Genomic DNA, 18,022 nt, shown 5'->3' with positions numbered 1-18,022 from the left:
TATTTTATTGTTATAATGTTATTGAAAAAAGCATGGTGTTACTAGCAGGATATAACCGTGTTGAATCTCATTTTGCTATTAAAATGGGATTAAGGGATTATGAAAAGACACTCGTGGATCAGAAATCTATAATATATATATATATATATTAAAAAAGATATTTGATGACTATCAAACCGAGAATAAGTTAGAAAACTTTAATGATACAACTAGTTTCGGCTTATTATGGCCTTCATCAGGTATCTTTGTAGATAGAAGAAACAATAATAAAAGACTGAAGATATTAAGAAAACTGAGAAGCACAGATAAATTGCAATACATAATTGAAATAAAAAACGTTGTACTAAAATTCCATTTGTTCTATTTACGTGCCATTGTTTATTGTATGCGTAGTAGTAGACTCTCGAGAACCTCAGTATTGAACAACAGCAGTATGGCTCTCAGGGATGTTACAGCTCAAATTACTGTTCAGATGTTCAGGATTAAGGACGATCTCCCTGGATTCTAATATCTTTCTTTCAAATTCATCCTTGCAACGGAAAATGTTTCAGATCTATCCCATGAAACTGAGTGACCTTGAAAATTATCATGAGGATTGTTAGAGAAGAGAACGTGGCTGGATAAGGCACTAGCATTTGATCTTTTATAGGAAATGTCTCTTTTATGTTCCTTCATGCGAAGTTCAACAGATTTATTAGTTTGGCCGTAATAAGGAACATTACAGTCACACCATAGTTTATATACGCCAAGATGTTTTAGATTATGATGCTTAGGTTTAGGATGGCTTATAAAAGATCTAATTTTTGGAAGAGTGGTGAATAACGTCCTGATTTTGTATTTTTGAAGGACTTGCTGCACACATACCAACAAATATCTGCATAGTCATTTCTATCACTTCCCTCCTCATAAGCTTGGAAGAATTTCCACCTTGGGACATAGAGCCCGTTCTTTTCTGGATGACCCAAATGAACTTCTTACAGAAATAAACCATTAAAAACTTCTTTCGAAGTTAATGGATATTCCAAGAGAATCATTGAAAAATTCCTTCTTAATCCTCCTAGACATCACTCAGAAGAAACAAATAGATTCAAAGGCAATATATCTATTCCTTACATAAGTACAGTTTCACATAAATTAGCAAAGGTTCTAAGAAAATACAATATCAGAACCTTGTTCACTCCATTTCCAATGATCCGTTTCTTAATAAGCCACCCAAAACCTTGTCATCATCAACTCAAATACCCTGGTGTATATAAAATATTGTGTGATTGTGATATTCCTTATTTTGGGCAGACAGACAAATCTGTCGAATTGCGTATGGAAGAGCACATGAGGGACATTACTTAAAAGAGACAGCGAGCCAGTGCATTATCAAGTCATATCCTTTTCTCGACTAATTCTAATGATGAAAACCAAAGTTACAAAGTCTGCTGGGAAAAATCTACTAACATCTTCCGTTGCAATGATGAACTAGAGAGAAAAATCGTGGAATCTAGAGAAATCATCTTCAATCCTGTTCATCTAAATAATAACTTGAGCTACAACCTCCCAGATAATCATTCAGCTGTAATCATGTATAGGCGTTTACGTGATGCTGCAAGTACGCATTCTCTCAACAATACAACAAACGAAAGAACAGCTTTAAATACAACTACAACGTTTTCATGCTAATTATGTATAGAGACTCTCTATGTTGTTCATAGTCTCTTTCATCCTTCAGTGTTTAGTGTTTTTTCTTTTTTTCTTTATTTTATAATGCCACATGATGAAGGCTGTTACTGGCCGAAACTAGTCGTGTTTTTATATTAAAACCTTTTTACTTAAATCTTGGTTCTAGTCATTCAATTCTTTATAAAAATATGTATGTTAACCGAGTTAATGATCATTCTTTCACATATATATATATATATATATATATATATATATATATGTTGCTGAAAATCCACGAGTCATGCAGTGCTTCTACAGTTCAAACCCCTCAGTTTAGGGGATTTCAGAAGCGAATGTTCCAACTTTGGCTTGAACAACACCCAAATTCGGAAATTTTTTTCGAAAGGCTGATGGGACAACGCAACTTCATTATCAAACGCAAGATATTTAGTGAATTTGAGCTGGAGGCACTGAAACCTCATGCTGTAAAAGGAGACCGTACTGACCCTGAAGTGATCAAGAACATGAATGGAGCAGAACCAGATTCCAATGAGCAGAATGCTGAAAATCTTGAAAATATACAAATAGTTGAAAGGAAGCTATCAGAGAAGGAACAAGAACTCGCAAGAAAAATGATCGAGCAAATGAACAGCAACCTGGAACGAGTTAGGCTTCCAGTACTGAGACAAGTACCTCAACAAAAACTGAAGGAACTCCTACCAGAGGCCAATAAAGCTGCAAGGGCTATTCCTACTGGAACGATTGGACAGACGAATAAACTTATGTACTTAATAGCCTACCTCGTAACATCTGAATTAGGATACAAGATTAGTGAACTCAAAAGCAGTAAGGCTCAGGAACCAAAATGGAAGCATCGACTGGAAAATAAAATTGTTAAGCTAAGAGCACACGTGAGCAATTTGAAAAACCTTACGGAAAAGAAGCTGAAAACACGAAAATCCGAAATAACCTCATAAAGAGATATAATACTAGAACACGACCTATTGATGAAATATTAGAGGAAGGGAAGCAAAAAATAGTTGCAGTTGCAGCTAAAATAAGGAGATACAATGCACGCATTGAGCAGTACAAGCAAAATTCGATGTTTCGCGCAAATCAGCACCGATTTTACAAGAAAATTGATTGCTGCAGGAATGATAACTTTAAAGAAAATATAATTATAAATACCAGATACAAAGGCAATGAACTTAAATTTTGGAAAAATCTATGGGAAAACCCTAAGAGGCACAATAACAAGAAAACGTGGATTGAACAATTCACTTTTCCTTGAATCTCAAGAATGAAAAATGGACCAATTGAAAATAGCAACTGAAATGGTTCAAAAGCAAGCTAAAAAGATAAAAAAATTGGTCAACACCCGGAAAGGATGAATTACATGGCTACTGGTTGAAATATCTAACAGGCTTACACGAACGACTTGCTAACCAATTTTATAATGTTTTAGAAGGGCAAAACAAAGAAGAGCGGTTCACAGCAGGGAAAACGATTTTGATCATAAAGGATAAAGAAAAAGGTCCAAACCCAGAAAACTTCCGATCAATATACTGATTGCCAACAACTTTTAAGCTACTCACAGGCATACTAGTTGATAAAAAATACAGCTATCTGAAAGCAAGTTCTCTTTTCCCAATTGAACAAAAAGGTAACAGCAAAAATTCAAGAGGCACAAAAGGCCATTTGCTGATTGATAAAATGATTCTGAAAAATTGCAAACGTAGAAAAATCAACCTTCATATGGCTTGAATAGATTACAAAAACGCGTTTGATTCAGTGCCGCATAGTTGGATTTTAAAATGCACAGAACTATTCGGTATTAGCGAAAACGTACAAAACGTTTTGCAATCCAGCATGAAAAACTGGAAAACAACGTCGGTTCTGAATAGAGAAGAAATTGGAGAGGTAAACATAAAAAGGGGTATCTTTCAAGGAAACTCATTATCTCCTCTATTGTTTATCGTGTCATTGATCCTCTTAACTAGAATTTTAAATAAAACTGCTCATGGTTATCAGACTGCGGAAAAAAATTGCAAAGATATCTCACTTTTTATACATGGACGATCTGAAGTTGTACGCAAAATCAGAGAATGAACTCGGATCGTTGCTTAATACTGTGCACATATTCAGTCAAAATATATCAATGGATTTTGGCTTAGTCAAATGTGCAATTGCTGGAATAACAAGAGGAAAGTTTGAAGATCTGAACGAAATCGAGCTGTTCAGTGGTGAAATAATCAAGGCAATAAAATGCGAAGAGAGCTACAAATATTTGGGAATTTTAGAAGCATCAGAAATTCTGAACAATAAGATCAAAGAAAGAACTAGAGCAGAATACATAAGACGACTAAGAAAACTCCTTAAGTCAATGCTTAATGCGGGAAATTTGATAAAAGCAATTAATACCTGGGCTATACCTGTTCTGAGATATTCAGCAGGCATTGTTCAATGGACCCAGCTAGAGGTGGAAGATTTAGACCGAAAAACTCGAAAACTAATGACAATGCACTATGCCCTCAATCCTCGCAGTGACATTGATAGGCTCTATCTCTTACACAAAAAAGGAGGTAGAAGATTATTACAAGTAAAGCAAATTATTGAAGAAGAAAAACGAAATTTGAATGATTAACTGCAGCAAACAACGGAAAATTTTCTAATTGAGGTAAGGAAAGAGGGTTTATTTAAACCCATGGAGACAAAATTGGCACACAAAACCAACCAAGTAAAAGTGAGAACTGAAAGATGGAAAAATAAGACATTGCACAGAAATAACTTTCACAGCATAGAGGACAGCGCTGACAGCAACTTGACATGGCAACGGTTGAGAAATGGAGCACTAAAGAAAGAAACAGAATCGGCAATTTTTGCAGCACAAGAACAGGCCATTAAAACCAACGTTATGAAGCCAAAAATACACAAAATTCAAGAAGACAGATGTAGATTGTGCAAATAAAAGGAAGAAACGGTAGACCACATTATTAGTGGGTACAGTAAAATCGTACAAATTGAGTACTGTAAAAGGCTTGATAACGTAGCTAAGATAATTCACGGGCATTTATGTAAAAAGTATGGGTTTAAAGTATCTAAAGACTATTGGAAGCATAAGTCCACCAGAAAGTGGTTGAGAATGAAAAAGCTAAAATACTCTGGGATTTCAAAATCCTGACTGACAAAAGCTTGGAATGTAATACACCCGATATCACAGTGGGTTAAAAAAAAAGTGAAAACAAGGGTGTTCAGTTTATCGAAATATCAGTACCAGGAGATGGTAGGATTGACGACAAAGAAAATGAAAAAAAATACAAAGTATCACGATTTGCAAGTCGAAGTTGAACGAATCTGGCGAAAGAAAACGAAAGTTGTTCCTATAATAATAGGTGCTTTAGGCGCCATCCCTAAAACATTGAAAAAACATCTAGCAGCACTCGAGTTAGATGGATTAAAAATTGGGCAGCTGCAAAAGGCCAGTTTGTTCGACACAGCTTTCATATTCAGAAAGTATTTCCACAACTCCTAAGCCCTTGGGTAGGGCTCGAATTAGTAGAATATAACCAGCCTTTTACTTAAGACTGAGGAAGCAAATCAAGCTTTGATGAATATTATATCATCATCATCATCATCATCATCATCATCAAATTCCTGCCATGTACCCTCAAGGGATGTACAGAATATGATAGTATTACATGAAAAATTTACATCATTACTAACTTCCTATCTACAGTTTTCCTCCAAATCAGTCTGTTACCTTTCAAGACTCCAACATTATCAGATCTTATATTTCTATCGTCTAAGGCACTTTTTACCGTACAAATCCATCTATATCTTGGTCTTCCTCTGGGTCGTTTTCCTGCCAACCTGGCTGAGAACATTTGTTTTAATCTTTCCTCGCCCATTCTGTTTAAGGACTCTCATATCTGCAGTCTCTAGTCTTTGGTCAAATGTTTTACTTCTGACCCAGCTCTCAGATCCATAAGTTAAAACTGGTTTGAACACTGTCTTGTATACAGCTTGTATATTATATATATATTACTTTTGTTAATTCTGTTATAACCGCAATATATCATCTTTGCCTCATAATCTTTGTGCCTAAAGAGTTGCTCATATGTATATGATTGGTAAGCATCAACTATTAACAGAATCATTTTTCCGGTGTATTTATTATTTGAAATATAGTAAGTTTGATTATTTCATTCATGTAATTTTAAATAAATATCTTCATATCTGATTCCATTTTTTTTCCCTTTCTTCAAATTATGTGTAGTGATACCCTCCAGTTGGGCGCCTCAAAACCATGGCAGCAAGCTATGGAAGTCATTACCGGAGGAAAAGCTAAGGAAATGGATGCTAAGCCAATATTAGAATATTTTGAGCCTTTGATGAAATGGTTGAAGAAGCAAAATGAAAATGAGACTCTAGGATGGAAGAGTGATGATCCAATGACCTGTCCATGAGGAGTTTACTTTAAAAATATTGCTTGTTTAACTTGAACAATTTCAAAGATTAGCTAACGTTTAATTTTAAAATATTTGAATTTTCCAATAATCGAGTAATAAATATTTTCATACTTGACACTTAAGCAATTATCATCATTTTTTCTTTTCATAAAAAGAAACTGTAATAGGGTATGCCTCTGCATAGAAGGAAATTGGTATGCAGTGACCAGGAATAATGGAGGAGTCAGATGGCTACCAGATTAGGAGAGTTAATTATTTTAAAAATTATTTTAGATCGTTCTGCTTACATGTCCATCTTTGGTGGACAATTAAATCGAGCAGTTATGTTCGATATGAAAGAGACGACCTCCTTAATGGATACTTGAAATAGTTTGAAACAATACCATTCTTATAGATCAGTCCTACTGCTGGTGAACGATGGATTATCTAATCATCTTATCATTCGTTCACCCACAGTTTTAAATGCACACACACACACACACACACACACACACACACACACACACACACACACACACACACACACACACACACACACACACACACACACACACACACACACACACACACACACACACACACACACACACACACACACACACACAGACTTAGAAGCGTCCTAGGAATGACTTATCAAACGTAGGCATACGATTCTTTGTGACTATCAGACCAATGTCATCATGCAGAGTATCTCAAAAGCTCTTATAGGTGAGATGAATGACTTGGAAGAACCAAATGAGTAGGTGAAATATAGTAATAATATTAATGAGAATGAAAAAAAATAAATGCTTAGATGGTAAATTAAATATGGAAATAGACAACAGAATCAACAAAGCTGGTATGGTAGGAAGTCAATTGAATAAATTTAATTGACTTCCTACCATAAATAAGAGAGAAATTAGTCGGAACACTAAATTAGCTGCATACAAGACAGTGTTCGAACCAGTTTTAACTTATGGATCTGAGAGCTGGGTCAGAAGTAAAACATTTGACCAAAGACTAGAGACCGCAGATATGAGAGTCCTGAGGAAGATTAGAGGCGTGAACAGATGGCATCAATGGGAATACCATATTAAAAACGAGGATATTAGGAAAGAACTTGACATTGTCAGCATCCAGGAATGCGTTAGCAGAACTAATCTCAGGTGGTATCGTCACTTAAACAGAATGGGCGAAGAAAGATTAGCAAAACAAGTGTTCTCTGCCAGGTTGGCAGGAAAACGACCCAGAGGAACACCAAGTTTAGGTGGATTGATACGGTACAAAGTGCCTTCGGCGATAAAAATATAAGATCTGATAATGTTGGAGTCTTGACAAGTACCAGACTGATTTGGAGGAAAATTGTAGATAGGAAGTTAGTAATGATGTAAATTTTTCATGTAGTACTATCATATTCTGTACATCCCTTGAGGGTACATGGCAGGAATTTTATGATGATGATGATCTGCTAATCTGTTTTGCTCCCCAAAGGGAGTAGGGATAGACAAGACCATTTAGCCCTAACTTTTGGAAACTAGCAGGCAACCAACTTCACCCTTAGTCAATCACAGAGAGCTAGCCCAAGACTATCATGAGGTATTTAACATCTGCGGAGGAGAGTATTGCACAGAACTGTCGTACTCTCGTGATCCCTAAATCGAACAATAGAACTCACACTGAAATAGTGTGAGTTCTATTGTTCTTGATTTACTGGATGAAAAACCTGATTTTCCGGTAAGGGGGGAGGGATCCCTAGTTGCCATAGCTCGGAAACCAGTCGACGAAATTTAGTGGGCGACTAGAGTCGAAGTTAAAACGTTCTTTCTTTAGCCGCCCTTGCTCTATGGATGCAGACGCCATTTTCACAGGGCTAAGCAGGCCTCTATAAAATAATAATAATAATTAAAAATAAATAAATAAATAAAACGCATAAGCATCCCAATCCATCGAGGCTTGATGGATTGGAATTTTGTTTATGTAAATTGCATATACATTGAAAATCAATTACTTGTCCTGCAGTGCAGAGTATCCAAGTGATAAACATTGTGATAGATTAGGATAAAAAGCTTGTAACGTCATAATTGCTTCCATGAATAAAAAGTAAAATGATAACACACCGTAACTGAAGATCAAGGTTTATTTATTTATTAGAAATCAAATTATACCATACAAGAAGTTATTTTTCTAAAAATTTCGAGTTTAGGGAAATTATATTACATTAACCAAATGGAGATGTCAGCTACTGGATTCAATTCAGCATCAGCCAAATTCGAGATAGGCACCATCAATATAAGAAGTATCAATGGAAATATGTCGACTTGGCAGAAGAATTTAAAGAGATGTCAGGTCAACATACTGCATGTGCTTACTTGATCAAGAGGCTAAGCAAAATTGTGGAACAGAAACTTGGAGAAGAAGCTGGGTTCAGAACAAACAGATTTTCATTTTAAGACAAATAGTTGAGAAATCATGGGAATATAACAAATCTGTATCCGACTTTTTTTGGCAAAAAAAAAAAAAAATCTTTAAAGATTTGAAATTAAATCGAGTGCAAGATAAGGATGCACATTTTATCCTCTGTTACTTATCATCTATATGGAACATTCCATGAAGGAAAGTGGTATCACGCTGATAAAATCGCAGATATCAAATTCAGTTCTTCATGCAGATGATGATGTATTCTTTTAAATAAATCCAGTGCAAGCCGGCAGACCTCCCTAACTAAACTGAATAAATGCCGTAACAAATTTGGTATGAAAATCAGTAATTAAAAGACAAAAACTTTTAAAAGAATCAAGGACATTGTAAACATCCACTTCGGTGTTTTTAAGGAAGATCACAAATTAAATATGAAAATATGTAACGTAATTAGCAGAGTTCGTTTGTAAGGGATCAGTTAATTAATTTTATATGGAATAAGAGCGAATAATTTCTCTCTTATAAATCAAACAGCAAAGTAGCATTATACAATACTATAAAGAGGGATTATTTATTAATTAATTATTATCAATCCTCAGTTGTTATGAGATTTTTCTCTATAACGATTATTTCTATTTTCGAGTATTTTTATACATGCACAAGGGTTCAATTTCGATTGGTGCAATGATATTAACTGTTTCTTTCAGAATCTGAAAAATCAATGACTCAAGTCCAAATACAAAATATACACATTTAATAAAACAAAAACAATAAATACACTTCAAATAAAATTACGCGACTAACTACAAAATTAACTGGATCCAAGGCCTTTTAAATTAAACTTACACTTTAGAGATCACCCATTCTCTGACTCCTTCTATTACTGGTTTGTTTAACATATACTTAATCACGTTTACTAGGCTTAACACCTTGTTAACACAGTAACAAAAATGTTCATAATCAGTTTCTTTGTTAAGGCCTTTTTCCGAAGATATAAGATTCTCTTCTTCTTTTCCATAGGATCCTTTCTCATCACCCTTATGTTGCACACATTATTCCTCCTGCCTCTGAAGGAAGATATTCTGAATTCAACGAAGTAAAGGTATTCTTACCTCATGCATTTCAATTTTGTTAAGTTTGTACCAGCAAAAAAAAAAAAGAAGTTTCTTTTACTGCTTTATCTAAGTCGCTAAATTCCGTCTCCTTTTCCAGTAGAAATAACAGGTGGATCCGGCGTCCTTAAGACAGATGAAATTTTCCAATCAACGTTTCCTTGAACATTCCTATAGAACAGGGGGTGTCAACTAATGTTTGCATAAGATCTACATTGCCCATGACAGATATACCTGCGATCTACCTTTTTAAAAATTGGAGTATAAGATATAAGATTTCTAATTATGTTTAGACAAAGAAAAATTATCGTAATATTATTTATTACAATTACAATATATTATTATAATGATCGTAATGTTAATTAGTTATAATTCTTAAAAGAATACTGCAGTTTTTTAATAACACTGATTAAAATAAACATTCCATTTTGAACTTCCTGATGAACTAGCATTACTTATTCTACACTGCAACTAGTTCACAATTTTTGCGTAATTTGTGTGTAATTAGTCAATGAATTTCTCAAACATGACTCCGAATACACGAATGTTAATGTGGTACGATATTTTGACTTAATAATATTTATTCGTGAAAATGCCGATTCTCACAAGTATGTCGAACCAAAACAAGGCACATACATTTCCAAGTACACTCCACAACAAAAGACTCATAGCGGGACATTTAAATATTTTTAACTAATATTTGTAATTTTTATTACAAATATTTAACTAATATTTGTAATTTTTCTATTGAAATTGTTGAAATAAAATTCAATTTAATATAATTGAATTAGAAACTAGAATTATTGTACAAAAAATATTAATTTTAATTTTTTAATTACCGTAAATTTTAAATAGAACCATAATATAGATTATTATTTGATAAATAGGTTAATATTATTTATTTACTCTATCATATTCGGACTCATCTATATATTATTTTGAAAATTGAGACAAAATAAATTTGCGATCGACCCCAAAGCATTATGCGATCTACCAGTAGATCGCGATCGACGTTATTGACACCCCTGATATAGAACATCAATTGCAATATTTTCTTTTATTTACCAATACTTATTTACGGTCTTAATTAACTCCTCCTTTAAAGGCTCACAGTTCTACGATTCCTTTTTTCGGAATCTTCTATTAATATTCCTCCCATTGTCACATACAACTAAATAAACTTCGTAAGAACAAAATCCCTCCGTCTGTGTTCTTAAACTTCATTAGCTCTCCCTTGTTTTTCCTCTGTTTACTTCGATACCGAACGCTCTCTCTGTCAGCTGTCAATCATCCATCAAACTCCTCGGCGGGCATGCGCACTCCAATGAAAATGTAAAGCAAGAAGTTATGTATAATGGCTGACGTGTCGTCTCCGTTAGCGTTACGAGAATGTCTTTACAAAACACAACTTAATAATTTTAAACCACAATAAAATTTCTGAAAGTAACAGAACTGTTCAAATTCAGTAAGTACATAATTTTTTAAATGCTTTACATTTCATTTTGACAAAATAACATCGATAACGTGCACATCGCAAGTGCCGACAATACGTATTATGAAACCAAAACGAATAATGTACAAACTACACAATTTGTAAAAATATTCAGAATTTTAAAGTATGACTGTTTTTACAATACAATGTTTAAACTAATTTTAAGTTATGTATCTGAGAGTTAGGTTAGAAATAAAATAGTTGATCATCGACTGGAGACCACAGATATGAGAGATATGAGAAAAACTAGGATATTATGATGGCATTAATTACAGAATCATAATAAAAATGAAGATATTAGGAAGCAACTTGACATTGTCAGCATTCCAAAATGTCTGAGTGCTGCTAATCTCGGTAAATGACCCAGAGGAAGAAAAGATCCAGGTGTATTGATGTAGTAAAAAGTGCGTTAGCAGATCCAAATTTAGGACTTGACAATATTGGCATCTTGACAGGAATATATTACTTGGGCGAAAAGTTGTCGATAGGAATTTAGTAAGAATGTAAACTTTTCATATCGTACTCTGATAATAGGTAACTTGATGATAAGGAGGAAGAATTATATGCCTGTTTTAATCATTTCAAATATCAGCTTAAATTTCGCCATATAATAAAAGACATTTAAATAACCTTGTCTTTCTATCAGAAGACTTCTTTTTTGTACATTCTCAAGGACTGACTTCTGAGTAATAAGATGTATGTGACTTTTGCTGAAATCTGCTCAGAAAAATTCCATTTAATTTAGTAAAGAAATGAGGTTGATCAGATTATTTTGTGGAGAACACACTGGAGGTTTAATATTAACTGTTTCCATTAGTTCCGAAGACGTTTGAGAGGATTCCTGAATTTTAACATAATTAGGGCCAAAATATACGACTTAGTCACCCAAGAAGACAAATGACAGAAGATAAATCAATAGAAACGCTCTCGTCTTTTACTGTTTTGTATTTTTTGTTAATGCTTTTAGGTCCTTTAAGCCATAAATGCTCATTAGCCAAACTTAATTAACTAGCAATTTGAAAATCAAACCTTTTTTTTTTTTTTTTTCCTGTGAAATTTTCTCTTTTCGTGCGTTTATTTCTCTGCAAATAATGACATTTTATTATTGTTGCTATTATTATGATTTTTCAGATAATCCAAAAATTAGGCTTTACTGACCAAACATGAAACTATTTCAAGTCACTTCGGGTTTCCAACAAGCAAGGTCGCGTTCTGATATAGATAAACAAAAAGTCATTTATCACCTGAGAAGTTTCACACACGTTGTTGTGGTTTGGAATTTGAATCCTGCATCCTATTGGTTAGATGTTCTACAAACCACACGGGATATTTTATAGCTTTCTCTCAATAATCATCTCCATATTAATAGAAACATTTTTATTAAACAAATACATGCGACATCAATGATTAATCCCTCTTAAAATAGTGAAAAATTAGAGAAAAAGTGAAAAAATGAAAAAAAAAAAAAGAGCAAAAACTACTGAAGAATTTTAGATAAAATATAGTTTAATTATAGTTTTTAAATAATAATACAAATTAAATATTTACGTGAAAATATGAAGCGCATTGTATCAATAGGACCGAATGTTAAAAATCCAAAGTTTGCCAATTACTTTCTTTGAAAAACAAAATAAAAAAAAAATAATAATAAGCTTCGCAGAACGTTACTGTCTATAAGGGTGAAGGATAATGCTTTTAATCCCTGCTATCTAATACGGTTACTGTGTAGGGAAAAATTTATGAGCTACGTGCTCAGCCTGAGTTGGGCAAGTTATAGATCGTGAAAGGGAACTAGAATGGCCTTAGGTCGTCTATATTTGCATAATTCCGATTCATCATAATTTGCTGCTTATTGGACTAATTCATTTGGATGTGAGGACGATTTTGAGAAGTACTTTACTGCGAGAGATTGCAGGAAAAAGTAGATATAAGGGACATTTGTGTCTCGATGAAGTTGAATATTTCTGATGTACCATGGTGCATTTAAAATCATGCGTAAGCATTTGTTTCGCAGTCTTTGCAGTTTAATGATATTTGAGCTTGAAGTATGAAGACTTGAAGGCTCCAGGCGGGGGGGACGCATAGGTGATAATGGGAAAATCATCAACTGGTAGAGGAGCAATTTGATTTTAATATCTAGTTTGCTGTTCCTATTGATAAGAGGGTAAATATTGTAAATAAGTGCTATGACTTTTTGATACCTTTGCACATAAGGATTTTGTATGCGGGCTGAAGGTAAGTTTTTCTGTCTGGCAGTATACGCCGAGATATTTGGCTTCTGTTTTCCAGGGAATCCTGATGTTAAATAGAAAGATGTCTTCTTTGGGAGATGTTGAATTTTTTGTGAACAGAAGAGCACTGCTTTTTTGAGGTTCTCCATTTGGAGACTTGCAGTCTCCAAATGGAGAACCAGTGTTCCAGTTTCAGCAGGTTATCTTGTAGTTTCTTTGTAACAAGATGCGGTTACAAGAGATCTGGTCAGTATGCTGTATCGTCGGCATAGAGAGCAATGATAGATGACATCGGGTTATGCGGGATGTCCGCCATGTAAATCGAGAAAAGTATCGGCGCCAGGAGGGATCCTTGAAGCACTCCAGCCAAGATCCGCCGCTGTGTAGATACCGCCTCATTTCGTTTAACTTGCATGCGTATTCCAGAAAGAAAGGACTTAATGAATGAGGTGGATCGGATCCAATGGAATGCCAGCTAAAATCAGCTTATATAGGAGTCCAAAGTGCCATAATTTGTCTAAGGCCTTTTCTAAGTCAAGAAAGACTGCTCCGGTTGTCAGTTGTCAGTTGAATGTCAGTTGAAGCTGGTGGCAATGTATTCAACTAGTCTATGGATCAGTTGAGTAGTGCTGTGGAGTTTGCGAAAACCAAACTGCTCTATAGGTAGTATATTTAGCTTGTTTACAGAAACTTGAATTTTGGACAGGATGACTTTTTCAGCGATTTTGCCCAAATTGGAAATCAGACTGATGGGGCAATAACTTTGTGGCAGCTGTGGGTCCTTACTAGGCTTATAAATAGGGACCACATCTGCCAACTTCCAAGCATAACGAAAGTATTTGAATCTAAGCATGGCATTTATTATTGTTGTAAGATGTACGATGACCTTTCGGGGTAGCAGTTTAATAACTTTATTGGGGATGCCGTCAGGTCCAGGAATTTTTTTTTTTTTTTTTTTTTTAAATTTTGTATGATGTCGTAGATTTCGGCTGGAGAAGTAGGTGTGAGTTGGCTGGTACAGGTATCACACTGTTTCAGTACGTATCTGACGTGGCGGTGGATTTTATAAATATGATTGAAGTTCAGGTTATCATATGTAGGACTGCACTGCTTTTCTAAGTTTTTGACTATAGTTTAGGCTTCTTCAGCATCTGAGTGAACTATGCCTAAATCCGATTTGAGAGTAGGAAGAGTTTTATTTTTATTTTTGATATTTCTCAACAGTTTCCAAACGGTTTGATCACCGGGTGAAATGGAAGCTAATTTATCTTCCCATAGTTTGTTTCTTCGGGCCTTCAGTGCATCTCTCACTGCACTATTCAACCGGTTGAGTCACTTTTTATATTGGGGAGCCCTGGTATTAGAGTATCTTTTTATTGCCTTATTTTACTCCGTGATCAAGCTCATAATATCTTCTGGAAGTCTTTTAGGCTTAGAAGTAGGCGTATTTGAGGTGATAGATGATAAGGCTGCATTGATTTGTTGAGTAAATTTATTGACTGCAGAATAAATTTCTTCTTCAGAGTTTATATTCGGAACAGGACCAAAGTAGTTTGGGAGTACATTGGATAATTTTTCCCAAGGTATGAATGTGTGAGGCGGAGGGAATAGTCCCTTCTGATTGCCTAATTGGAGCAGAATAAGGTTGTGGTTAGAGGTTAATTCGTCAAGTGAATCCAAGTTGTACTGCAATTTGACATTTTGGAGGACAATTACATCTAGCACGTCGGAGGAGCCAATTGGACTGAGATGAGTTGGTATTGAAGGACCAGCCACAGCTATGCAATTGGAACTTGAGTAGTTAAACAGTATGCGACCATTTTTGTTGGTAGATTTACTGTTCCAAGCAGGATGTTTTGCACTGAAGTCTCCAGCGATGATGACCGGTCCTTTTACGCCAGGGATCTGAGGTCAACAATGTTTTTGTTGGAGGTTGTAAGCAGCAAAAAATTTTAGGTTTCCAACTGAGTTTGTGAGGACATTAATGCCTGTGATTTCGAGGTTGGTGGTTGCAGGGTTGGTTACTGAATGATGGTTTATATAGTTTTTGATAAAGGGTGGCTGTACCTCCACCTCTATACCCAAGTCTGTCGTTTCTGTAAACCTGATTTTTAGGTTGTCAGCAGACCTCAAGTGAGTTTCATTGATTAGAAGTATATCTGGATTATATATATTATTGAATTCCTGGATTTCCAACACTTTGTTTTTGATACCTTTGGCGTTCCAAGCGATAATCCTAAGCGAATCTGGAGTGATTTGATTTTTTTCCTATGCATCAGAGAGTGCAGATAATATGGATTGAGTTTGCTGTAAAAATCTTTTTGTAACACTTAGTGATGGGTTTGTGTTGCTGAAATACTGCAGCATATTTGCAAGAGAAGAGGTGATAATAGCTGATAGATTTGAATGTGGATTTGCTAGGTTCTGGTTTTGTACTATCTGTTTGGAGCGGCCACATCGACGTATGTTCTCGTTTGATGTTGAAGATTCATTTTCTTAAGGGGCTCAATTAATGATGAGCGAGAAGCCGTTGTCATGTTCTTACTTTTGGAGGACTGAGGAGCTTGAATTTCAGGAACTCTCGCACTAGATGATGAGGTAGGTTGACTATTTGGATCGTTCCATCTGTTTTTAGAGTGATGAATATACCCTCTATAATTAGCGGGGTGAGGACCGTCACAATTAGTGCACTTAGCCGAGATGGAGTTTGGCTTGGTGCAAGTGTTTGTGGGGTGATTCTCGCTACATTTTAAGCATCTGTACTGAGCTTTGTACAACTTTTGGGCATGGCCAAACTTCTGGCATCTGTGGCACTGCCCAGAAGATGCTCTTTTCCTCAATGGTTCTGGGGTGATTTCAAGTCCACAGATTGACTTTAAATTGTAAATATCCTTGTAAATGTTATGAATCCCTACTAAAAACTAGAGGCATAGGTGTTTTATTTGATCTAAACATTCTACTTACCTTTATGGGAGGTAGATCCTGTAAGTTGAGGTCAGTGACTATTTCATCCGTGTGAATATCTTCAGAGACTTCTCGGAGGACCACTTTCAGATTTTTTTTCGGAGGTAAGTGAAAATGTATGGTATTGTATTCCTCTTGTGTCCAACTCCTTTGTAAGATTTCTATAATCAGCCACCGTGGCAGGCTGAATTTTTATGCCCTCATCTACATTTTTGGCCAATCTATAATTTATTTGTAGGTTAGCCATGGTGGTTCTTAGGGTTGTCCATCTCTGCTTCTCACTTAAGGATAATCGGTAGAACCTTCTCATTGGGAGAGGCGGAGGAGTCTGAATTAGAAGAGTCTTCGTCCATACCAACTTCATTTGTTGGTTCAGAAGCGAGAGTTTTTCGCTTCTTGCGAGCGTGAGTTTCTTCTTGATCAGTGGGATTAGAGACAGACAACAGTAAATTGAGCTTTTCCTCCATTTGAGGAGAGTTTTCATTTTCTTCATGATCAACTTCGGGTAAAGAATATAAGTTTAAGTATCCGGGCCATTCTTGTTCAAATTTTTTAAGAAGCTTTTTAATGAAAGTGAATGCTAGTCCTTTGTCAAGAGAGTCGACGATGATGTCTGGATCAATCAAGTTAGCAGGCCATTTCAGTTTGAACTTCTTTTGAAGTTTATTAATGAGTATGATAGCCGGCTCTTCGTCAAACAAGTCAGTGACAACGTCCATGTCAGGCACGTTCATATCGATTTAATTGCGTATGAGCGCAAATATAAATCCCGCAGGTCTAGAGACCTGCCAGCAAAATTTCTGTAGAGAATCCCACAGCTGTAGAGAACTGCCAGCAATGCCAAGCGTTGGCTAATGCAATAGTCTACCAGCTAGACAATATAAGTGCAAAAATAGTTAAAAAACGAAGAAGCTTACCTCTAAAAATCATTCGGAATTCAACAAAAAAATTTCACGTTAATCAAAACGCAAGATTAGTAACTTTAGTAAGAAGTACACGTCAATCATTTCATTCACCTCAACCATTTTTGTAATCTTATCTAATAAGCTTCCTTATCCTTATAACGACTGGCTTAAAGGGGTGAAGCAAGAATGCTTTCATCTTCCCCTTTATCTATAGAGGACAGTGTAGGGATAAGGTGTTATTGAGCTATTAAAGCTCTGATCATGGCAGGAGGGTAACAGCAATAGACGAGCCTCAGTTAGAACTTCATTGACTACAGCATTGCCATCCATTACCCTCCAAGGGTATTAATCACCTCATCTCACGGTCGATCTTCTCCTCCATCTAATAAGCTTCAGGATCTTACACTTATTTAAATATTTTTTTATGTGAGCAGCTAAATGGTATATAACAGAAAGTTTACAAATTAAAAAATTAACTGAAATAAAAAAAAGCTTTAATTGAAGTTAACAGAAATTTTAGCAAAAAACATAAACATTAATGGACATTAACATAACATTTTAGAACTTAACATAAATTTCAGTAATTAGCAGAAAAATTAACCGAAATCAACAAAGTTTTTAGAAACTTATTGAAATTATTACAACAGAAAATTCAGATATCAACAATTACGAATATCAGTTAATGGATAACAAAACTATCCTGATGGTTAAATACTGACATTTTTTTTCCCGCTTCACAAATGCATGTACGTATTAGATTCGTAGATTCATTCACACACACTGAAGTTATTTTTTGGCTTGG

At 35.1% G+C, this 18,022-nt stretch overlaps 1 protein-coding gene across 2 annotated transcripts in view; it reads left to right on the top strand.

Moving 5' to 3' along the window:
• LOC150110435 (angiotensin-converting enzyme-like) overlaps positions 1-6,234 on the top strand; it is a 64,556-nt gene extending 58,322 nt beyond the window's left edge. For both annotated transcript variants that reach the window (XM_090399319.1, XM_090399310.1), the window contains one exon: positions 5,927-6,234. In XM_090399319.1, coding sequence (XP_090255445.1) covers positions 5,927-6,116 — 190 coding nt within the window. In that variant the 3' untranslated portion in view covers positions 6,117-6,234. The remainder of the gene's footprint in view (positions 1-5,926) is intronic.
• The last annotated feature ends 11,788 nt before the right edge of the window (positions 6,235-18,022 follow it).

This window comes from Typopeltis vanoorti, chromosome 1 (assembly GCF_054136105.1).
Source record: "Typopeltis vanoorti isolate ZY-2024b chromosome 1, IOZ_Tvanoo_1.0, whole genome shotgun sequence".
NCBI classification, from domain to species: Eukaryota; Metazoa; Arthropoda; class Arachnida; order Uropygi; family Thelyphonidae; genus Typopeltis; species Typopeltis vanoorti.
Note: the sequence above shows the minus strand (reverse complement) of the source record. Positions and strands in the feature narration are given on the sequence as shown.